Source organism: Apaloderma vittatum, unplaced genomic scaffold, assembly GCF_000703405.1.
Source record: "Apaloderma vittatum isolate BGI_N311 unplaced genomic scaffold, ASM70340v1 scaffold4560, whole genome shotgun sequence".
In the NCBI taxonomy this organism is placed as follows: domain Eukaryota; kingdom Metazoa; phylum Chordata; class Aves; order Trogoniformes; family Trogonidae; genus Apaloderma; species Apaloderma vittatum.
The window spans coordinates 16326-40080 of record NW_009696048.1 but is presented as its reverse complement, the minus strand read 5'-3'; the positions used below and the strand labels follow the sequence as shown (position 1 = coordinate 40080).

At 42.9% G+C, this 23755-nt stretch overlaps 2 protein-coding genes across 2 annotated transcripts in view; both read right to left on the bottom strand.

Annotated features, from left to right (window-relative positions):
• Window positions 1-6: 6 nt before the first annotated feature.
• On the bottom strand, window positions 7-17305 carry LOC104276802 (arylacetamide deacetylase-like 4; the record flags this gene model as incomplete). Its single annotated transcript, XM_009873248.1, has 5 exons — window positions 17201-17305; window positions 12869-13085; window positions 12017-12080; window positions 10308-11038; window positions 7-70 (listed from the first exon to the last, which is right to left on the bottom strand). Coding segments are annotated over exons 1-5 (1181 nt in total), but the record flags the coding sequence as incomplete, so codon positions are not given.
• A 5386-nt stretch (window positions 17306-22691) lies between these two features.
• The window catches only part of LOC104276799 (arylacetamide deacetylase-like 3), an 8336-nt gene continuing 7272 nt past the window's right edge, over window positions 22692-23755 (bottom strand). Inside the window, exon 4 of the mRNA XM_009873236.1 lies at window positions 22692-23463. Within this exon, the coding sequence (XP_009871538.1) occupies window positions 22692-23463 (772 nt within the window). The remainder of the gene's footprint in view (window positions 23464-23755) is intronic.

Below are 23755 nucleotides of genomic sequence, written 5' to 3'. Positions count from 1 at the left end.
ACTTACCCAACAGACACAACCACTGAGTTGCACTTTTTGGCAATATAGCGGCATATTCGTTCAAAGGCTTCTAAAGAGAAAGTGTATCAGAAATTACTTGTTAGAAATCAAGTCTCCTTTTGAAATGAAAACACAGATCCTTGAACATACACTCAGTGGGCAGCACTGCAATGTGAGACTAGTAAGTAACTTCTGCTGTGCAGCACGCTCTTTACGTGCTAACACGACAAGTCTGTAAGTTTTGATTAGAGGCTGCCAGGGCATAATAGAAGCGTGTAAGGACAGTAATGCTAAGGAAGAGTCAGTTAGTCTGGGCTGGTGTCACATCTCAGCTGGTGGTCAGCCAGAGCTGTCTGAGGAGAGGCTTAAGCTGAGGACAAGCATTTTGCGGTAAGAAGCACGCAGGCTCAGGGCACTCCTGTGAGACAGAAACCGTGTCTTTATGTTTAATGCCCTCGATTAATGTTTCTTCCCTGAATTATTCCAACCACTTCTTGAACTCATGGTTTTAACTTTAACAACTTAGTGCGGTGAAGAATTCCATACCTTGCTTACAAAGGTGTGAAGAACCCTTTCTATTTGCTCGTTTTGTGCCTGGTGTTTACCACTTCCATTTGATGACGTTTACTGTTGTACTGTGAGCAGCGGGGGATTCCCTGTTTAACTTCTCTTGCTGCTCATGGTTTTGTAAACATTTAGTATGTCTGTCTTTTCCACCTGAAGAGTCACAGTCTGTTCATGTGTTCTCTGTACAGAAGCACTTTTCTCACCTCTGCAGCCTCGCTCTGAGTCTTTCTGGTGCTGCTGTGTTATTTCTGAGGTATGGGAACCAGAGCTATAAGCTGTATATTGTGTATATTGTGTATATTGTGCCCAAATGCATCATGGATTTATTACAGTGGTTTGTCCTTTCCTGATAATAATTATTGGCATTATAGCCGATATTTGACTGCTACTGTGCACTAAGTTAACATTTTCAGGCAGTTTTCTGCCATAATTCCAAGACCTTCTTCCGGCAAGGGGGTAGTCTGCTTAGAGTCCCCCGGTTTGTTTATGAAGTTAGGATGCTGTGTTCATGTTTGACTTCTCTGCATACTACCTCACCTCTCGTTTTATTGTCTAATCATTTGCTATCGTGAAGACATTCTGCAGGTTTTCAGCCATCCATTTGCTACCTTGAAGGACTTCAGCTTTCATCATCTTTTCTGATTTTTAATATGTTGATTAGCACTGGTCCGAGCACAGATCTCCTATGGGAATCTCACAGGAACCTCCCACAACCTGTCTTTCCTTCTGTCTGTTAATGAATTTTATCTAAGTGAAGGACCTTCCCTGTTGTGTCATGGCTGTGTAGCCCCTTTAAGAGACTCCTTTGGAAATCAAAGTAGATTTTATCGACTCAGTCTCCTTTATTCATGTATTTGCTGACTCTTTTAAAAAGCCAACATTGATTTGTGAAGCGTGACTTGCATTTTTATGGATTTTAAAGGAGTAAGTCATATTTATCTGTCCGCTGATGGTGGCTCCTGCTAATTGGCTAGTTGCAGACTTCAGGCTCAATAATACGCAGATTGCCCAAGTCCTTTTAGGCCTTGTCACTCTGTTATTTGCTTTCCTGTTACCGAGTACCACCGGGAATTCAAACTAAGGGTCAGATACTGCAGTCAGCGTGTAGGTATGGGTATTATATTAAGCCAGGGCACGTGATAAAGCTCCCGCAGCGTGTGCTCGTTGTGCAACAGCAGCTGTGGTGAGAACAACAACGGTGCAACCTTGCGCTGTGGTTTCTTCCTTCCAGCGAAAGGATTTCACCGTTCGCTTTGATCAGAGAGGCTTATCTTTTGAGTTCTCATTGCCACCCAAACTAGCTCTACAACTAGAAGCTTCCCGGCGGGTGTCAGCCTAACGTTCCACCCAGACCAAGGCACTCTGCACTAAAAGTAAGGGCAGGTTATTTCTGCCGCAGCGCAGAGTGGAACCTAAGTTGCTAGAAGTCACGTTATGATTTCTGCACGATGCTAAACGAAGCTAGGTAGGCTCTCAAACTCATTTGCAGGTGACGGGAGGCTGCCTAACCTAGTGCTCATGGAGACCTACTTCTTGAAACAGCAAAGGATTCAAACCCCACAACCTTCCCTGTCTGCCCCCTGGAAGGAAATGCAGATTGCCACGTTAGGTGCCTTGGCTTCCGCACAAAGCACACGGAGACTTGGTTACTTAGAGAGGGATCCGGAACGGTCAGGAGGCTGAGCCAGCAGCTACTGAGACAATCAAAGGGTTGTCTCGCTTTCTGAAAAAGGAAGGAAGTATGCTGTGCAGTGTTACCACGAGGATCGAACTCCCCCACATTGGTTCTGGTTTTAATGCTCATTTGTTATTCATATTTTCCTTCATTTTGATTCCGTATTTGAATGAATGGGAATATACAGATTTGGGGGAACATATTTACAGGGGGTTTCTTCCTGTATTCTTTAATTTCTTACTTGGACCGTGTATCTTCTAGACTTCCTCTGATGCACAGACAGCAAGCTGAGGAACACTGACTTTTGTAATGTTTGAGTTGAATGTTGAGCACAGAAATATATCTTAAATTCTCTGCTTTGAGGCCTTATCCAAGATTACAGGAAACAGCTTAGTCCAGCTGAGATTCAAAACTAAAAATCTCTCCTTAGGAAGTAACCAAAGCATTATTCCAAAAGAGGAAGCCAGGATGTTGCCATTTTCATGAAATTAATTATCGCAGAAAGTAGATCTAGGCTGAGTTCCCTGTCAGCCTAAAAGTTACATTTCAAAAAAAGACGAGTATGGAGCAAAAAGACAGAAGAGACGCGGATTCCAGCCCTTACTCCAGGATTGTTGTTATATCCTATTTTCGGCAATTCATTAATTAAGGTGTAAGAATATCCTGATGCTGAACTTCCCTCACAGTGCCCTGCGCATACGAATTTTCTTGTAGTGGTATCTCTCTCTCTGCCCGAGCAAACTAAATCTTTCTCAGAACAGCTTCAACAGAAGGAGGAGCGGGGTCCCTCTGCTGTTGGATGACAACCGATTAAAGGGTTTCTGGATCGCACTTCTGGATGTGGAAGCCTCAGATCTGCTACGAGCTACTGGCATCAGCTTCCCGAAGGAAGCAGCTGTGTGGTTACGTGCTGGAGTAGGAATTCCGCGAGGTGCTTTGTGGTTAGTATTGAGATTGCAAAGACTATTATCGTTAGGAAGGACAGGTGAGATATTGACTGATACATGTCTGAGGGTACAAATGTAAAGGTTGGTCTTTGATTTTAAAAATAAAACTTGTGGATTTCTTACTAATGCTCCCAAATGTGCCAGCGCCTCCATGAAAATACAGTATTCCTCTTCTTTTGCCAGTAGGTGGCCATTTAGGTTGATAAATCCTCAAGGGCACCTCATCTACTGTGAGATCTTTGATAAGCAGTTTTGAATCTCTCCATGGCGGTATTCCATCTAGCACAACTCGCAGTAAGATTAAATCACTGCAGATCCCTAGCTTCTCCAAAATCTTTCCCTGTTGAAAAGAAAGAATTCGGAAGGAGTAACGTAGGCTTGCTTCTGAATAGGTAACAGTATTAGATGTCTGCGCAGCTCAGTAGTACAGCACACGTATCGCTACTTTTAAAAATTTTCGTGTGAGACATTTTTTCAATGTAAAGTGGCTGCAGTTTAACAGATGCCCTGAAAAATCTAAATAAGCTTTTAAGATGAAGCTTGTCAGTTTTGTGAGTTAATTTAACATGATTTGGTTCATATAACAGTGCTTACAGGCTTCAAGGAGGTGAATTACTGCTGCTTTTTTTCTTTTTAAGCCATTATCTTCCAGCTCCCAAATATACTACCAAAATAAAAGTGAAATCCCCAGTTTTAAGAAAGTTAACTTACCGAGGCCATGGTTGTAATCAACAATGAATGGAAAAAGCGAAGCTTTAGAGGTTCATCAATTCCAGGTGGCAGTTCTGAGATGAAAAAATCATAAACTAACCCCCCCAAAAACAGTGCTGGTATTATAACAGGAGAAATAAAAAGCACTACTATTATTGTTAAAATTCTATAAACAGATGCCATTTCTCGTCAATGGAAACGAACACCTAAAAGCCTTATGCTGGCTTAAGCCTTGTTTTCAGGTGTTTCTGAGGTGTCTTTGCAGGAGACTAAGCACTCAGTTCATAAACAGAAAGAAAAAGTTTATTAATGTTGCAATACCCTCATTTTCTCCACCCATCCTTCGCTAATGATATTATTGGCAACACTGCCTTACACTAAAAAAATAAAGGGAGGGAAACCTTTTTACCTTTTACAAAAGGTGAAATTAAAAATATATAGAATTAATTTGTCATGAGTTCTTCACTGACGATGAGAAACTGTTATTCAGAAGGGCCCTTATCTGAAGACGGGCTGTGTCTGGCTTATTATGAATTCATTGTGGTTGGGGATTCCTGTTGTAGCGATAAATGGTAGTGGTGTGGGGCTCCTCGCAGTTGTCATCAAGGTATGTACTTCTCTGTGAAGATAAACATTCAAATGCACATTTTTTGGATAAACTTTGTCTCTAGGTGGTATGCACAGAATCCTTCATGCTCGAATTTTGGTTTAAATAAGAGTACCTTTGCTCGGTGTGTGTGATGTGCTCCCGCGTAAAGACTCGCTCAGTTCCTGTGCTGCCTGTCTGTGTTACGGGAGCTGCCCTAGATGTTCGATGCCCAGATCCTGTTCTTCACACTGGCGTAGGAGTACAAGTAAAGTCTGTGCTAGACAGAAAATCTCAACACACGTTCGGGTCTCTCCAGCTGCACAGTGATGTGCTTGTAGATTTAAGCCACTATTCTTTCTGGCAAAAGCTTTTCATTAATCAAACTCCCAGAAGTCGATATTCATGGTAATTTCTGGTTCAATGTAGAGGCATTGTGTACACGTGATTAAAATTGGTGGCCGTGGTTTGGTGAAATAACTTTTCTGGTTTGTTTTCTTACTGGAATTTCGTTTTCCACACAATTTTAAAGTTACAGCTCCAGAACTTTTTTTCCTGTGCTGGCTTTTAAAGTGATATTCCAGTCTGAGAATGGAATTAGTCGTTAGCTTCATTAGCAAAGCAATCATGACAGCTGTTTTGCACAATTTTAGCGTATGGAGTAAGAACATGTGGGATAGAGCAAACATTTGTGAAATAGGCAAGTCCTCAGGTGCTCACAGCAAGGGCTCTGTCTGTGCTGAGGTTGGCTGATTTGGGGCAGTTTCCCTTACGGGAGCACAGGCTCAGCGACAGAGTTAGCTACTGGTGTCAGTGGGGAAGCCAAACACAGAGACCTGGGGTCCACGCTCATTCTGTGCTCAACTTCTGGAAGTTTATCCACAGGACTTTTCCCTATGGCAGCGCAGCGGGGACATCCTGGCGCTGAGTTTGGTTACTGGTTCTGTAAGTAGAATCAACGCGGTGTGATACTATACCACAGCCTGTGGGGGTTTATTATTTGTTTTTTATTGAGTATACTCCCAGCAGAACAGCAGAAAAAAGTAGTTCTTACAAGTGCCTGTTTCTGATGTGTGTGCCATCAATCAAAATATCCTGAAACAATTTACCGCTTGGAGACGAGCTTTGAATATCGACTTTGGGCATTGTTGATGATTACTTGCGTTTGAGTCCTCAGAGAAGGAAAATTCTGTGCTTTCAGAAGAATCTGTAATCAAGAAGAGTAAACTCATAAAGGCACTTACGACTGCAGTGGCAGTGATCGAAACTTTTAGGAGCAGGCACAGCAATTTAATTAAATACCTGATATTTGGAATAGATCAGATTGTGAAAGCTTAGTGTGTGAAAGCTTCGATTGTGAAAGAGGACGCGTGTGTCTGCTGGTGCTGTCTGAGCCCCTGCTGACACCATCCTGGCCAGAGTATTTTGTTCACAGTATTCAGTGAGTCAATAATGAAACACCTGTAATCAAAATCAAAACACATCACTGTTTTGAAATTTTGATGGATCTGATAGAGTGGAAGGAATATCTTTTTACCATGTTTTTTATTTAAAAATAAGTTTGGGAAGGGGCAGTTTGGAGTTTTCTGTTTTCTTTTTGATGTTACTCCCTGGCAGTTGGCCTCAGTAAGAATCCACTGTACAGTCGTTACACTCTGGGCAAAAATCTTTCAGCTTACATAGCCCTTCTGTTGTTAAAGAAGTGTTAGTTAGGTAATGTTTCAGAACATCTTAATAAATTACTCTTGGAGCATAGCATGAGTCTGCTCAGTTCGAGCCTATTCTAACTGTATGTCAGCACCTCAGTCCTTCCTCCCTGTCCTGTTACCACAGTTTCCATATTTTTCCAGAATCAAGCAAATCCCGTGGTCGTAGAGCTACTCGGTCCTGCTGGGGCTGCTCAGATTCACAACTGTTCTGTGGTATTTGGTGCTTTACACTCCATAATGCTCAAATAATGTGGTTGCTGCTCGTCAGTTTTCTCCTGATGCGTGTTTGGAGATGCTTCAAATATTTCCAGTCTGGTCAGCTCTTACTGTAGCTGCAGGTGGCTGGATAGGAATGTCAGTGACGACTGTCAGGCTCTCACTTTTCCCACAGTCGGTGGGGCTTTTGGTGACTTTTTCACAATTGTTTTTGAGGCATTAAATTATCAAAAAAAAAAAAAGTTTTACTCTCTTGCAATCCACTCCATGAAGTGAGCACCTTAACGTGTTTGCAAACAAAAAGGCTTTTTCTCTTTCTGGCAGTAGATAGATGCCCACGTTGCATTAAAAGCTACTAACAGGAGCTCCTCAAACTGTAGATGTGTTTGCCGATGTGTTTTGCTACGCCCATTCTTGCATTGTTTCAGCAAGATCATTGCAAAACCTAGCTTACACAAAGGCTTTGGCTCTCCATAGATGACAACAGCCTGACATTAGCTAGAGAAGATTCAAGAAATTCCACCAAACTGGAGAAAATTAACATGCCGTGGAGTTTGGCATTGTAACGTGAGTTATGGATAGGCAGACCATTCTTTATTCTTACAAAACAGCTGCTCAGAGCTCACAAAATTGATACTTTATTCATTGAATTTACTGTTGCTGGAGACCAGCATGTTTAATATATCAGTTAGTGAGTACAGAATTGATGACAAATCAGTAAATTTCCCATTTTCTCGTCAGTGACCCTCCTATGCAAGAAGTTTGTCACCTCTAAAATTCATTCTGAATGGTTCAGCATATTTCTGCTCATCATAGTGATGACAGGAAGGCAAAGTATTATCACAATGCCCATTCAAAGAAGTGTGATCCTTGTTTTTTCCCCTCAGCTTAACCTGTTGGGTTTGGCAAGACTCGTGTAGATGTGGAATCACAGACCTCTTTGTAGGCTGAGAATGCGTAAAACTCCTCAACTTCTCACCGCTTGTTTATTGGCAACTTTCAGGCCAAAAACTGTTAAAGGCAGAAGTGCTGGGGAAGCTGGTGCTAGTAAGTTATGTGAATGTCACGTTACTGTTTTCTTGTAACCTCTTCCTCTAAAATATTGCAAAACATTTAATTTCTGATTGTAGGCTGCGTTAGGAAACACAGCCTACAGTTAGCCTATAGTTACTTGACTATTGCAGAGCTACTCATTGTAATATAGAGAATGCTACAAGGATTAACTAAAGCGTGGTAAAGCAGCAGCTAGAATGACAGAGGTATCGATTCTGTCCAGCGCAGACAGCTTAATAACTATCTGGAAGGCGTAAAGCTAAGAAAACAGGAAAAAAATAACGTATTCCAAAGAATAACTAAAAGCAGAAATAGTAGCTTCTGCTTTGTTCCTTTTAAAAAAATATACATTTTAAAATTAAACACCCTGGTAAATATAATTTGCCTACTGTTCTTTTTTTTTTTACTTATTCCAGGTAATTTGGTAGGACAACTAGGCTCTGTAGTGAAATGTAACTAACTTTGGTTTTACCAGGTAGAGCATGTAAGAAATAGACTGTTCTCCAGCTCACTTTTCTGGTCCTGTGTTTATATAAACAGATGACTGATAGCATCTCAGACCTCTTCATACCTGTAAGCCCTGCGAGAGGGGTTTAGCGCACCTTCACAGCGGCAAGAAGGAGCTTTAAGGAATTCCAGCTTAGTACGTGCTCTGTGATACTGTTTGTCCAGGTGCTACCTGCTTGCTTGCTCTTATCTTCTCGTGCATTTCGCCTGCCTCCTACCTTTCGGTGTCCTCCCTTTTCGTTATCTCCATCTCCCCACCCAAATCCGTAGCTACTCCCTATGCGTTTTGCTCCTACTTATGTTGGAAAACTGTCTTTCATTTAGTCTGCCATAAATCTTGTTTTAGCTTTTCTTCCCTTAAGTTACTCTTTGAAGTCTGTCCTTTCCCAGTGACCTCTGGGTTAAACATCTAACAAATTCCGCAGCAAAAAAAATACCATATTAAAAAAAAATCAAACAAAAAATGTGATAAATATTATGTATTAGCATTCAGCAATGGCACTTCAGATCTTGTGCTGTACAATTCAGAGCAGGTACAGTTTTGAAATGGTGACTCGAGAGGTTTTTGTTCTGTAGCATTTTGAAATGTGGATGAGTTCTTGGATATCCCAGTCCCAGTAGCTGTGTACTTCTGCTCCTCGGAAAGGACGAATTCTGCTCCACACAAATGGAGTCCAAATAAACTGCTTTGAAACATCCACCTGGGATTTCGTGAGAGGTCGCCACACTAAAATGTATTCTTATTAAATCATAAGTAGCTTGAATATGAAAACTGCAACTGGCCTTGACGTGCTGTGGCCAAATTTGTCTGAGACTCTTTAAGGTCAGCGGTTTGTTCTCTGTCACGAGGGAGTGAGCAAGCACAGGGAGTCGTTGGGGTGATGAGCAATCAGAGGAAGAAGATTGACAGGAATAAAAGCAGCCATAGCTTGCAGGGTTGTGCTTATTTATTTCAGGAGCAGTAAAAAGAATGTGCATCGTAGGGAGAGAATAATGTTAAAAGCTTTTAAATGAGTAATAGGAATAGAGTTAATAAATCTGGAATGTTCTCTAATTGCCTGCTTATATTTCAAAATACTTGCTATTATATATTGACTTTTTACTAGAGTGTGAAGCAGAAGATAATGGAAGTTGTAGCCCTCTGCCACGAACGGCTGTAACTTGGTTGGTTTAGAACAGGTAATCAAACTTGAGAATTGCTATGGCTCTGTTATTAAATGTACGGCTTTAGGATATGAAGGCATAACAACAGGTTGAGTAAAAATATTTAAGCCTAAAGCACAGACTGACCTTGTGCAGTGCCATTCAAGTACTTAGATTCTGTGCCCAGAGCACAAAGGGGTTTGGCATGTTATTCTGCTGGCATGAAAAAGTCAGCTGTGTGCTAACATCTGGTGATCAGAACGATGCACAACAATTTCCTTTCGCTTTCTTAATTTCTTTCAACATCTGCCTGTAACACAAAGTGTTACAGTGCTCAAGTGATGCCAAGACCTGCCAGCTGTAGTGAGCTTTCCAGCATTTCACTAGTTCTCCGGTCCTGAGTGTATTCTGATCTGTGCCTGAATCCTTTGATTTGTGATCTAGTGCCACCTTACAGTGCTCCTCTGCGAGAAGGCGCGTCCTGCCTCAGGCAGCGCAGGTCTGCAGTTAGTCCAGGCTCTTAGAGAAGTAACTGATGTTGCTGTATATTCCCAAATGTCTACATACAAAATGTATACGCCTACTGTATTCCTTCGTGTTTTATAACATCTGTAGTTCCAGCCCTAACCCTTTTCCTGACTGCCTCTCCTTTACTTCCACTTTTATGTCTAGGCTGAAATCTTTTCTGATATATTCTCTTCAAGCGTGCCTCAAATTCAGGTTTTGTCAAACATACACTTTAATATATCATTATCTGTGCTCCTTATACACTTCTCCTGCAGAGTCATGCCCCGTTACCTGCCCCAAGTGGTCCTCACATCGTGCTGTGTGTAGTAATATTGCCAGAACTTTACTGAGCCAAACAGCACAGCAAAATGCTTGCCACAGGGACCACATCTTGTATGGGTACAGGAGAAAACTCTGAACAGGTGGTAGAGTAGATAAAGGTAAGTTCACCTGATTTTGTCTATCGTAAGAGAAAACGAAGCAAAAGCCATCACCGAATCAATGTAATGGGTAAAAAGAGGACAGATGCAAGGCAGATACTTAAGAAGATGATTTAAGAAAATGAAAACTGAGGGTGTTTTTTAAAAACCTCTGCAGCAGTGAGATAGGAATCAGGAAAGGAAAGCAAGAAATGGAATTTTACATCCGTCTTAGAAAATGTACTATATTTTCCAGGCCTTTATTACCTGATTGGAACGCTAGCAGCCCACCCCAAACAGTCAAGAATACTGTTCCATGGAATCCGTCTTGCAGATGGCACCAGGTCACTTTTACACCGTGATCCTCTAATCGTTTCTTGTACAGCAGCCCGTCGTCTCTAAGCACGTCGTATTCACAGGTCAGAATGAAAGCCTCAGGGAGTCGAGCAATAACACTGTCTTCAGCCAGCAGTGGGGAAAAAACAGGGTCAAACACAGGCTGGAACTGCGTGGCGACGTCTTTTAAGAGTGGAAGTGGTGTACTTGGTGTGTAGCCTCTTGTTTTAAACTCGTGAGGGATGCAGTCAGCACTCACCCATTTCTGATACTTCAGCTGCAAATCTTCTGGAACGTGAGACCATTTGGACATTAATTTCATGGTTTCCAAGTCTATATTAAGATACTTCAAACCAAGAACAATGGTTCGTTCTTTTAACAAAATGGGGATATCCTTGTTCTGCTGATAAGAAGGCAAATTAAAGTCCACGCTCTGGAGAAAAGGATATATTAGTATTTGTGCTCTCGGCTTCGGGAGGTCTCCTCTGTTGGCCAGCGCCTGAGCGACAGCGGCCGCGAGCGTGCCTCCACTGCTGTCTCCACAGATGATGATGCGAGAAGGGTCTACTCCGTAGTCCTGTGCGGTCCTCATGAAGTGTGTGGCGGCCGTCAGGCAATCCTCAAACTGGGTCGGGTACGGATGCTTAGGAGCTAGGCGGTACCTAAATAGGAGTGAAAGTGGTTTAACACAGGCATAGCGAGGGAATGGTCCCGTTGTCTGTTCGTTCACGTCCTGCTTTCTGAAGATAGGAGGGTATTCTGAGATTGTAAGGACAGCAGTAGAATTGATCGTAGTTATTGCTTTGGGTGTAATATTTGCTATTGCTGATGTTTGGGGGAGTAAGTGCACTATTTGATCTTTGCAAAATACTTCTTTACCTGTCTTTTGGGTGACTGAAGGCACGTGCCGAATTAGATGGCAAGGCGGGTATGTGACTCAGTTATCAGCGATTTTAGTCTGAAATTCAAGTGAACTTTTTCCTAACGCGTTGTTAGACAATATGGGCATAGAAAACTGAAAGGGAAAGTATGAAAGACTTTCAGTGGTTTCATATAAGCTGAATTCTTTATAAACAGAATCAGTAAGAGTTCTTCAAGTATTTTAGGATGTAAATAATAATTAGTGCAATTTTAATAAATTTCTAACACATCAACTCTTTTCCTGAACTTTTAGAAATAGATTCTTTTACAAATGCATTACGGCTCATCAGAAAAATATTTGGAATGTCCATGGATTATTCATGGATTTATCTGCCCTAGTTTTTCAGAACTGCTACTAAACTGAGTGTTTACTAGTCTGGGCAACTGAAACAGTTACACTTCAAACCCAGTGTTGGCTTTCAACTTCAGGTGTTTGCACACTGCTTTAGGAAACACAGGCATCCGCACCCTCTTGGTGGTGGCTACAAATTACAAAGTTATTGTCGTGGATTTCATTTGGAAACACACAAGTGGAAATTAGTTGACTAATTCTTCCTGAGAGTAATTAGAGCTGGTGAAACACGTGCGATCGTTAATTTTAAGCACCGAACACGTTTCGCAGGGAGCTTGGCTTGCAGTGACTACGCGTTAAAGACTTCCAAAGCTACGAGGAGGCGGGGCGAGCTGTCGCGCTGCGCGCCGGGATTGACTCCACTTACCCAACAGACACAACCACTGAGTTGCTGTTCCTAGCAAAATAGCGGCACGTTCTTTCGTAGGCCTCTGTAAAACAAAATATTGCAATGGAACTGTAACTTGTTTTCAAAAAATAATTTGAATGAAAATATTCTTAAGTGCATATCTCAATTCTGAGATTCATGCAACCCTGTAATTCTCTTATTGTGGTGTGGCCTGATCTGGACACGGCTCCCAATTTCAATATGTCTGTGGGAATCTTCTTGCCAATAAGAAACCTGGAATTTACACTAATGCATTGTTTCAGTCTCCTTTTCTAAAAGGTAGTTAATGGAAAGCACCACTGCTGCCACATCTAAAGTGGTGACGAAGACGAGAAGTTATTTTTTAAAAAAAAAAGCAAAACACAAAAGCCCTGCTGAATCTAGCACAGGAATTTTTCTTTTGTGTGAGCCATCATCTAATCTCTTATGCCTTTCCACTTCAAAGGCTAAAATGTACTTTTTCCTTGGTTTGCCATTATAAAGACAGCAGTATAAACACATACACACAAACTTGCACACGCACGTGACTGCAAATTTTGTTCTTTAAGAAAGAAAATTCTACTGAGATTTTTAACCTTTTTTGTAAGCATGAAGGAGAAGAAGGAAGAAAATGGCTATTATAAATGATCAGAGAATAAAAGTTCTAGGTAACAACCTGTATAATTTAACATGATGCCTACTGAATATGTGAAATTATTCTGCTGTCCTGAAATTAATTTTCTTATTTATAGTACTTAACCTGCTCCCTCCTCTTGTCATTATAGAAGTACCGTACCAGATCAGAAACTCATAGTATTTGTAGTTACAGCTCACATTATTTGTACGACTTACTAATGCTTCCAAACCGTCCAACTCCTCCGTGCAAGTAAAGGATTCCTCTTCTTTGGCCAGTGGTTGATGTTTTTGGCTGGTAAATTCTTACTTTAACCTTTTCAAACCTCGAGTCCTTGATGAGAAGATGTTTGTCTTTTAATGGTGGAATTCCATCCATTATAGCCCTGAGGACGTCGACCTCTGCGGCGATACCTACTTTATCCAAAAATATTGCCTGTTAATAAAGGGAAAGAAACTACCAGTTAGTGCAGATTTCCATCCTAGCTGGAGACTGGTCCTGAAGCATTTCAAATTCCACCGTCAGTTCAAACTTTGTCTCCTGATGGTTCTTGCAAGGAAGTGGCCGGGTCCAAGGAAGATCTGGATGCACCTTCATTGTAACGCAACGCCTGCCCACGCTTGAAGCTCAGAGAGTGTTAGATGGGATGGGAATGGATGGACTTACCTTCTGTAGCTGCCCTGTGTCTGCGCTTCTCCCAAAGCGAGGCCTGGGAGCCCGCGGGAACGCCTGCCGAGAGCGGCTCTCACAGAAACACTCGGCTCCTTAATGCCACCTGGCAAATCGGTTACCACTGCTGGCTTTGGTGGTAATGTCTAGATTATATTAGAAATGTTAGGTGAGAGGATGGTGGGTTTTTTGAATTATTTCATTCTTCAGCCAGGTGGAATCCTGGCTCAGTTTTTATCCCTGGGAGAAAAATTGGACTATTAATAGTAGATAAAAGAAGGTGCCAGGTAGTAGCCATGTGCCTGAACGGAATAAGGAGAGAGTAGTTACAGCATTTTAAACTTCAGCTTTGGATGAAGAAACGTGGCTTTACACTTGCCCGAACTCACGTGACTTTTTAACTTGTGGAAAAACAAATTCTGTAGGATCTACCAGAGCTGACCTCCTCAACAGAAATAGCCTTGAACCTTAGCTTGATCTGCTCACAGCTCAGCAATTCTTACTTAAAGCGTCAAGCTGAGGATTCTGATGTCGCTCTGAGCTAGTCTGCTTCATTGCATCTGGATGGCTTTAAGCTCTTTTGGTTGTGGTCTGCTCTGGTCTGTTCCTGCTCAAGATGAAAAATATGAGGCAGTATCACTGTATTTCCACTACATTAGGTTAAATTTTGTACTTCTCTTCTTCAGCAGTGGACTTCTCTAATGAGTAATTTAATGTGTTGTGTTGCCATTGTTCATGCCTATGTATTTCAAAGAGAATTGCACGTACAAAGTTAAATGCTGTGTGTACCTTAAAAACCTGCAGCAAGTCTTGTGGCTTTCACCTCACATTTCATGGACCTCATGTGGTGTGGTTGTGTTAAATTTGGTGTAAGTATCCTATTTTGGACCATTTGAGGAGCTGATCCTATATGCAAGAAGGATCATCTCGTGGCCAAGTTTTAGTCTCTCCCCGATTCCTTCTGCAGAACCCCTGTGTGATGTCCATGGGAAAATAATTTTATTTCTTTAATCTTCCAATTCACTCCAATATTTTTTTTCCTCACGCTAATACTTTCGTAACAGGAAAGGTTAAACCTGTAAATAGCTATATTGTTTGTGTATAAGAGAGAGAGCATCTTTGTCTTGGAAATGCTAAAAAAAAAGAAGGAGTGCATATCAATTGCTGTGCTTCCTGTTGGTAGTCTGACAGCTCATTTTTGTCAAATCCGTAATAGTTTAATGGATTAACTTTCTCAGAGATTGGCATTTACTTATGTTGCTCTTGCTTCACTGTTAGCTGTGAATATCGTCTATGGATTACCAGCAACAACGTGCAGTTGTGGCAGACATCTGTAATTAGTGTCATGCATAATCTCTGTAGTTCTTCCTGTTGTTATGCAAATGAAATTTTAATCTTGTGTTGTCTAAATTGCACAGTTCCTATGAATAGAGGTTCTACAAGAACCAGCAGAATTTGCATTTTTGCTTTGTTTTCTGATTCGCAGTCCATTTTTTCAGTATATCTACTCCCTCAGAATGAGATGTTGGGCTTTGACCTACGGGTGCTGGGAAAAATTGATCAATCACTTGCATGACAGCTGCCGGTCTGGGCTGTGTGTGTGCAGAGTACAGCTGGACTGCGGGTCACTCATCCCTTTACTGCCAGAAATCCCACTTTCAGGGTCTTCATGTTCATAAAGCTTGCTCTTCTGCACCTGATCAACGAAGTCAGTCAAGCGTGACCTACATCTTCACCTTTGTAAATCAGTGCGACTCCTTAGTAGCGTCATTTGCACAGCGGTAATTGGGCAGTTTGGTTACGTGCTCGTTAAGGGTCTTCTAACCCTGTAGCTCATGTGTCAGCTTGGAAATGACTAAAGACCTGCAGGAGGCATAAGAGCCAAAGTGTGGGACTGAAGAATTGTGACCTTGTTTGAAGGGTTGTCAGCTCAGCCTCTGCAGTCACACGAGGTGCGACTGTGTCAGGACTTCCCAGTGAAATACCGAAAAACCGATCCCACTGGCAACAACTGGCAGAGAATGTTCCATGCACGGGAGAAAAGCTGTGTAAGAGCTGAGCTGGCGTGGAAGTGGGAGTCTGGGTACGTGTTCCAGCGAAGGACCAGGGCTTGCAGCAACACGCCGGCCGTAACATCCCCGGGAAGGAGCTGGGCTGTCCCTGGTGTTAGGGTCTTTTTTACACAGGCACGAAGGCCTACCATGTACACCCAGAACTCCTCTGGATTACACTTTGTGCCAGCCCTTCTGCCTAAATCGTTCCTAAAATAAACTGAGTAGAAGAAGCTTACTATTAACACAGTAGGTGGCACAGTTTAATCAGCCCCTCTGGATCCCAGACAGGATCAGCCTAAGTCCCCTGGTGAGTGTTTGGCTTAACTGGTATGTCTGTTTTTCTTCTTGTAGACTAAATATTAGATGAAAAGATAAAGGATGGGTTAATAGATTTTTCAGTGAATAACTTCTATTAACGTTGAGTTGTAGCTGTTTTTACATAAGGATATCCTCATAGGTGAAGGCAGACATTTCTTCATAAAATCTGTTAGTCCGGGCACATCTGCTGTGTCTCCAGTGTGACTTCATGTGCATCTTTTGTCCCAGCTGAAGGCTGGATATGCTAGTGAGCTTAAGTTTGCCCTGCAGTTTTGGCATCCTGAGTTGTCATCTCTTGCAAGGCTGTGGCTACTTTGACGTAAGTAATTGGCCTAACAGCACTACCACGAGTTGCCGTGACTCAGGCTTCACTTGCATTTAAACTTTCGTATAACCATATGTTAATGTTCTTATCTTTCTGTTCCGTTCATGTGGGACAGTGCTTCTTCTTGGCCTCTCACTGACCAGCAGAAAGGATACAAAATGATAAGATTCAAGTTATAAACCTACATCAATCATCTGTAGATTTCTAAATTCCGCAGTTTTTACACAAAGATAAAACTTTGTCCGGTGGATAGAGAGTGTTTTGAAAATGTGAAAGTCCACATACTGTATAGGAGATGTAAGAAGAATTAATAGGACTTCTATCACTATCTTATTTTATAACACTGCTTTACTGTCGTAGCACCGTTCAGGCCTGGGTGGGGCACTTCTCCAGAGACTTGATTAGTGACGTTTTTAGGAGCTTTTGGGCTGACTTCAAACAAAACTTAATAAGCAAGGTAGCAGGGAAAGGGAGGAAGAAGCAATAACATTAGAACACGGAAGTGAAGTGAAATGTAACGCACAAGCCAAAGAATCTGAAGGGGTTTTTCACAATTTAAAAAATTAAAAGCAGCAAAGCTTGCTTCAGGTATCACAGAAGAAGTAGTTTTAAAATGTCAGAGGCAACAATTAATTCAGGAAAGGATAACTGTGGAAAGGGGAAGATAAGTAGAAGTCACATCGTAGTTTTGAAGAGAAATAAGGATGAGAAACACAGGAGGATCAGAAGTCGAGTGATCCAGTTGTAGAAGAGGACTGAGGTTACTGACATCGTCCAGTTGCTGGTTCTCTAAGTGAGCACTGGGTTGTACGGAGTGGAAGTTCCACATACACAGTGCAGTAAGCTTCTTAAGCCTTCCAGCACTGCAGTGAGGCAGCAGGATTCAAATGTTGAAACACAGGCCAGCAGAAAAAACTGGGAATAGTGCAGCCTGCAGAATTTTACTTTTCCTTTTTTTCCATATTCCAGTTTTTCCTTTGGTACCATATAGCCAGCAGTAGAGTCTATTACACCCAGCTGAGCTGAAGGTACCTGCAGTGGTGCTCACATCACCAAATTAACCAGTTGCATATTTGCGATATATTTAAACATTGATTCTACAAAAAAAAATAAAAATCATTAAGCCATTACCCTTCTATCAGAAATTAAATTTAAAACTCCAGCTTTAATCAAGTTTTACTTACCAGACCGAACGCAAAGTTCAGGAGGTGATGAAGAACGTAAAGCTTTTGGCGCTCACTAAATCCATGAGGGATTTCTGCCTTGGGGTGTTCATAATAGAATGCCATCGCCACAACGACAGTCAAAACAGCGAGAAAAATCCCGAGGAGGAGTTCCATCTCACTGGGCTGTAAGGAGACAAGTGGAGGAGCCAACTGTGGCTTCCTTCTCCCTCTGACTTTTGAAAGATTTCTGAAAGTAAAGGCACAGGATTAGCGATTCGCTTCATATCCCATCATCCAGCTTTTAAAATTGCCAACAGGAATATAGAAACATGTGGCAATCAAACCATACAATTAAACAGACAGTAACAATTAGTCATGGGAGAGACTTGCATAAGCAGGTTTTCGTATTTGCAGCTGACATGCTTTGAGTCTCTGCCCATCACCACAGAACCAGTGCTTGATGTATCATTTGTAGCATCACTTTTATGAGAAGACAAAAACTTATGTCTCTCCCTATTTCTTGAGTACAGTCAAGTCTGTGCTATTTCAGAGTTCCTCGGAGTTCCCGTGGAACAGGATTTCGTAGTAATCACTTTAAGAGCTGCTCAGTTTCTTGATTTATTGTGCCTCCACTCCTTATTTCTCCAGGCTTTTAGTGAAATCAAGGTTTCACCGGCACAACCACATTTAGTCACCTCTGATGACTGATTTTTTACCCTGCTATGCCCTTGCATCTTTAGAAGCAGCTGCAGCCTGGAGTGTCAGTGCTTTGCCTCTTGCCTCATCCCCCGTGGTAGAACCATAGAATCCTAGAACAATTCAGGTTGGAAAAGCCCCTTGGGATCATCGAGCCCAACCATTAACCCTACACTACAAGGTCACCCCTAAACCATCTCACCCAACACCACAGCTAAACGACACTTGAACGCATCCAGGGATGGCGACTCAATCACCTCTGGATGTGTTTAAGTGTCGCTTAGATGTGGTGTTGGGTGAGATGGTTTAGGGGTAGTAGCTTTTCTCCAACAGGTGAAAGACTGAACCAAAGGTTCTGTGTGTTTGGTTTATGTCGGGTGTTTTCACAGCCCCTTGGCTGGGCCCTAGAGCACTGCAGTCTCAGTCTTCTCATGAATATATTGCTTCCCAGTGTCAGTCTGGGTAGAAGTCTAATTCCAGCTGGTGGCAGCTGGACTTGGGCTTCGTGGTTTCATGCTAGCAGCAGCCCTCTCTTTCCAGTGTACTCTGTGAGTACTCGATGGTGAGCTTCAGGATCGGTGCCTTCCTCTGGAACTGACGTCTTCGTCAGTACACAGATCATTAGTGGTCAAATTTAACCTGGAATAAGACATCTCTAAAGCAAAGCTTTTTAAGCTCATGTGATGTTACCTTTGGGAGTAGGGTCTTTTTACCAGTCTGCTCAGACTGTGAAGGCAACTGATTTGCACTCTAAAAAATAGTGGCATGTGTAAAAGGAGTGTGTAAAACGTTTTCCTTAAATATACAGTAAAGGCATGACCTGAGCCTGAGATGTGTATTAAAATGTGACTCAGTCCAGAGAAGCCCAGAGCTTCACTGTGCATAATCCATGACTTGCACAGGAAAGAATCAGATGATTCCTGACTTTAGAAATTGTTTATTATTTGTTAGAACGAACGGGAAGGAACTCCATTTTTGAGTCTGGTGATGCGCTCTCCGAGAAGCAGCTGATTCTGTGTCCTGTTCATCTGCCCAGACTGTTTCTTCATCTTATCCAGCAACTCTTCCCACACTTTCATCTCTGTTCCCTCTTGCTCCCTTGCCAGCAGGTTGCTTACATGCTAAATGTAAAATCAGGTTCCTTTTTGTTTATTTTTCCTTGTGGCACTTGATCATGGCCCAGCTGGATAAGGGGTGCTGGTGAAAGGCATATTGCCTCCTGATTGGGACACTCTCTTGGGAAATGGAAGTGGTGGATTCAAACCTGTCAGGACAGAGGTGCATGCAGGGTTCAGCTTTGTTATAGTGCGAACAAGAACCTTTGGAAATAGTGTTACACAAAATGTGTTTGCAGCTCCCTTCTTCGGTGATTAGAAGGGAAAGTAATTAACCAGCTTTGTGCTGTCCCGATAATTAACCAGCTTTGTGCAGAGCGAGGTGTGGTCTAAGTGCTCTTATCAGATTTGGCCCCTCTGGGGACCTAAAGAAGTGTGACAGATCCTTTGTGCTCAGGTTTTTGCCACCCATTGTTCATTAGTTTTCTCAGTCCTTTTGGTGCCAGTCCTTGGGAGGCATTTACCAACAGCTGGCAGGTCTGGCACTTTTTTGGCCAAGTGGCACTTTTTTGCCCATCACATCGCTGCTGCCAGCCCCAGAGGCTGCACACACGGACTGGACGCTATCAGCTGTAGGAGAAACTAACTAGTTTTTAAATGTTTTATAAGTGTAGACTCAGCAATTTACAGACTGGCTGAGTCCCAAGGTGAAGAGCCATTCCTTAAATAATCTTACAAGTGTCTGTTCCCTTCAGCTTCCCATTTTTAAACCTTAACCCTCGCTCCTGTAGGATAGAGAGGCGTTGGTCCCTGATGCCAGAATTTCCTTTTCTCCTACCCAAGGACTGCTTTTCGTATTAATTTCCAGTGAAGAGCTAAGCATCAGTGCCCGAACTCGTGCCAGTGGTGGATTGGCACCCTTCAGCCTTTCCGCTGTTGGGGAGCTGCAGGTGCTGGGGAGGTGGCCCTGCCCGTCCCTGCATCGCCCTGCCCCTGGGCTGGAACAGACCCACCAGGTCCCCGAGAGAAGGTGCGGGGGGACCCGCCGGGTTCTGCGGAGCGTGGGAGCCATCTGGTGCTTGAAGTGTGAAGTGAGAACCCCAGCAGCCTGCTCAGGGCCTCACTGGCGGACTCTGGCTGCCGTGGCTGCAAAGCACTGACAAGATCTGGCAATGGCGTATTTTACGCGATATCTTGTGTGTGTGCACTTGCATCTGCGATTATTTCCCTGGAAGTGTAATTCCCTATCAAAAGACATCGGTGTTCGTAATTCTGGCGGTGCAAGTTTGTCATCAGTTGTGTTTTAAGCACTTGACTGTAGCTTGTGCAGTGAGATGGACATGCCGTCACAAAGTGCCTGTGGAAAGAGGCTGGTAAAAAATATTTTTTATCTTTCCCTTAGAAAAAAAATCTGCAAATGAGTGAAAATTTTGAAAACTAATTACATGCTTTGGCAACTATAAAACGTCTTCAAATGAACAAACATTTTATCTTGGCACTGCAAGACACATAGCAGATCTGTAAGTAATTAAAATAAATTAGAGGACAGGAAGTTCTGTGGAGACAGTGGCTTTCTAAATTTTAGAAAACATGAGAGAGTCGCTACCGAAAAAGGAATATTTTGTCTGAGCACTTGCTGTTCTCTGCTCACCCATCTGCACTACCATGGTTATGACCACCATTACAGATTAAATTGCATGTGCTCAAGAGAGCTAATAATTATGCTGATGTATTATAAAGACCAGTTTATTAAGATTTGCTGTAAATTTAGACCTACAGAAAAAGGACCTTGGAAAAAATCTCAACAGTAGATCAGTGTAGAGTTCAGACACTGACCCCTAAGTGAGGTGTAAGTCCAGAGAATGAATAATGAAAAGGAAAAAAAAAGTCAGATCGCTGAACTGATGAGGAGTGTAAGACACGTCGCACTGAGATGTGCGTAAAATATTGTGTGATCATACGTGATCATCTCGTAACGTAAAACATACAGAGTGGCGCTGTGTGGACATCCTTCGCTCTGGCGCTTCCAGCCATCTCTGTACCTGCAAAGAATCAGCAAAAGAACAGCCTGGTACGGAAGATGCAGAGCAGAGCCAGCCGTGAATGAGAATTGCCTTAAATAAAGATAAGGCGAATGACTCTCGCAGGTTTGACTGAAGCTCCTGGAGTCAGGCTCGAGGTAAGGTTAAGCCCGCTTGCTCAGGCACAGAGAGCGGCAGAGCTGTGGCAGAACAGGCGAGAATTAACTGCTCAAACACCATCCAGCTTTTTGCAGAGCTTTCACAGCAGAGAGCGGCACCGCGAGCCCACCAGAGCTGCCAACCTTCATCTTGAGATCAGAAACCAGCGTGAATCCCCAATTTCAGGTCAGGTTGCATAACTAGGGCAAATCCTGTAATCCCCCAACAGTGGAACATTTGGAACTTTATCGCGTTGTTTATTCCTGGAAGAATTTCTTTGCCTGAAGAGTAAACTGCTGATACTTGCAATAGGAAAAACGAAACAAGTCGAATATCTGTTGTGCCAACAGAGCATGAAGAAACACGATTTCATTTTCTGAGAGGGATTGGAGAACAAGAATTCACAAGAAAGAACTTGCTCCAGAGATGGGTAACTGCTAACTTCTCACCATATTTAATTAGTGTGGTGACAGCACAAAGAATTTAACCTACCATTTTCTTCCTACTCGCAGCTTGGCTGCCAGAGAATGAAGCTGCAGACTTGCTTCTTTCTACACTTGCGTGTGCATAGATGTTACAAGTGCAGGGTGGTTGCACAACAATGATGAAATATTTTACCATTCCAAGGCGTTGTGTGGCCAGCTGTTTTGACATGCAATAGCAATTACCTTAGCATCTGTGTTTAGGAAAGGTGGATCTGTCCTAATAAGCAGCGTAACAATTGAGCTCAGCTTATTTTTCTTTCCTTTGCGTTTTGGATATTCGCAGAAATTGCGTTGGCAGCTTCCATGTAGTTCACACGCTTTCTCTCCAGGTTCTGAGTAAACAGGTTGATTATTTATCCGTTTATGAAAAGGCAAAAAACCACTGTGTCTCTGTCTTCACTGAACACAACCAAACCCTTCTGAGAAAGGAGCTTTGTAGAACACAGTTTAGAGGACACCTGGTGATGTTTGTGCGGTTCTCCCTCACTGCATGGCCAGTGGACACTTAGAGGTGGCCGTCTCACAGAGCTCCCAGTTCTGTCCCTCCCTTCTGTGTCAGCCGTTCCCCTCTAACATCAGGTTTGTAAGTACACCCAGTTCCCTCCCGGAGATTTGTACAGACAAATCCTAAGCTACTGGAGGCCGATACACATGGTCTGACAAGGATTAGTGCTCATCGCAGAAGTACGGAAAGTACCTTCAGTCTTCAGGGGTGTTGGGGGAGCTTTTTATCTGTGCCCCCCAGTTGATTTTCATGTGTTATGTGGCTATTGCGTGTGCACGTTGCAGATTACTCATGGCCTGATTTAAAATGTTTTTGGCTTTGGTGAGTTTTTATGCTGTGACATAAGAAGAGAACAATAATTCTTGCAACATAAGAAGAGAACAGCAAAACAAGCACACTGTTTAATGGGTTAAAAAACAAAAAGGTGAAAAATACCTCATGTTCCCAAGTAATAGCAATTGAAAATCAGGAGTCAGGATGCTCATCTGAACGTGTTATTTCTTGCCTAGATTCTTAGGTACAAGTAACTAGTAAACAGTTAATTCAAATGCACTCTGCACACCAGTTCACCGGCCTCAGAAAAACATTTTAGTAGCCTTTTATGAAGTTTACAATGTGGTTCACCATTTTACTTGACGATGGAAAAGAGAAGATCCCATAACCAAAAAACCCCAGTGCACAGTGGAAGCCGCCTTCCATGTGGTGCCAGGTCACTTGGACACCGTTGTCCTGCAGCCGTTTCTTGTACAGCAGCGCATCATCTCTGAGCACATCGTGCTCACACGTGATTATGCAGGTGTCGGGTAGGTGGGAAACCACAGCGTCCTCTGCTAACAGTGGGGAAACTCTGATGTGAAACAGTTCTTTTGTTTCTTCATGGACTTGAGGGGAAAAGGAAGCGGGTAATGGCGGTTTGTAGCCCAGCTTAAATCTGTCTGGGATAAGATCTGCATTTATCCATTTCCTGTATTTCAAATGTATACTCTCCGGAACATGAGAGCCTGCCAGAATGGCTTCCTTCATAGAGCAGTCCTTATTCAAGTACTTCAGAAGAAAATAGGCCGTTCGTTCCCGGGACAAGAAGGGGATGAAAGCGTTTTTCTGGTGAGATGGCAGATTGAAGTTCAGTGCTTGGAGAAATGGGTAGATCAGTACCTGGGCACGGATCTTCGGGATATCTCTTCTATTTCCCAGTTCTTGGCAAACAGCAGCAGTGAAGGTGCCCCCTATACTGTCCCCACAAACGATAACCCGCTCGGGATCCACCCCGTGGTTTTGAGCAGTCTTCAGAAGGCTTTCGGTGGCAGTGAGGCAGTCCAGAGTCTGGGCTGGGTACTCGCTCTCGGGTGACAAACGGTACCTGCAGCGGACAAAAGACAGCCCTTGCACAAAGGTGTCAATCTGCAAATTTCCTGAAAGTGTCAGCTTCGTTGTGTCCCGTGCTTTTCCAAAAACTCACCCAAACCAGGGTTACTGACTGCAGGGTTTGCATGCTGAAGCAAACCAGCACAGCTTCCCTTCCTGGCGCTGTCCAAGTACAGAGACCGTTGATCGCTGAGGTTTGTTCCAGCCTCCTCTAAGAGCAGGAGGGCCTGAGCAGCGCGGTCCCATCGCCCGCATTACACCGAGCACAGGGGTGCTCGGTTGCCGCT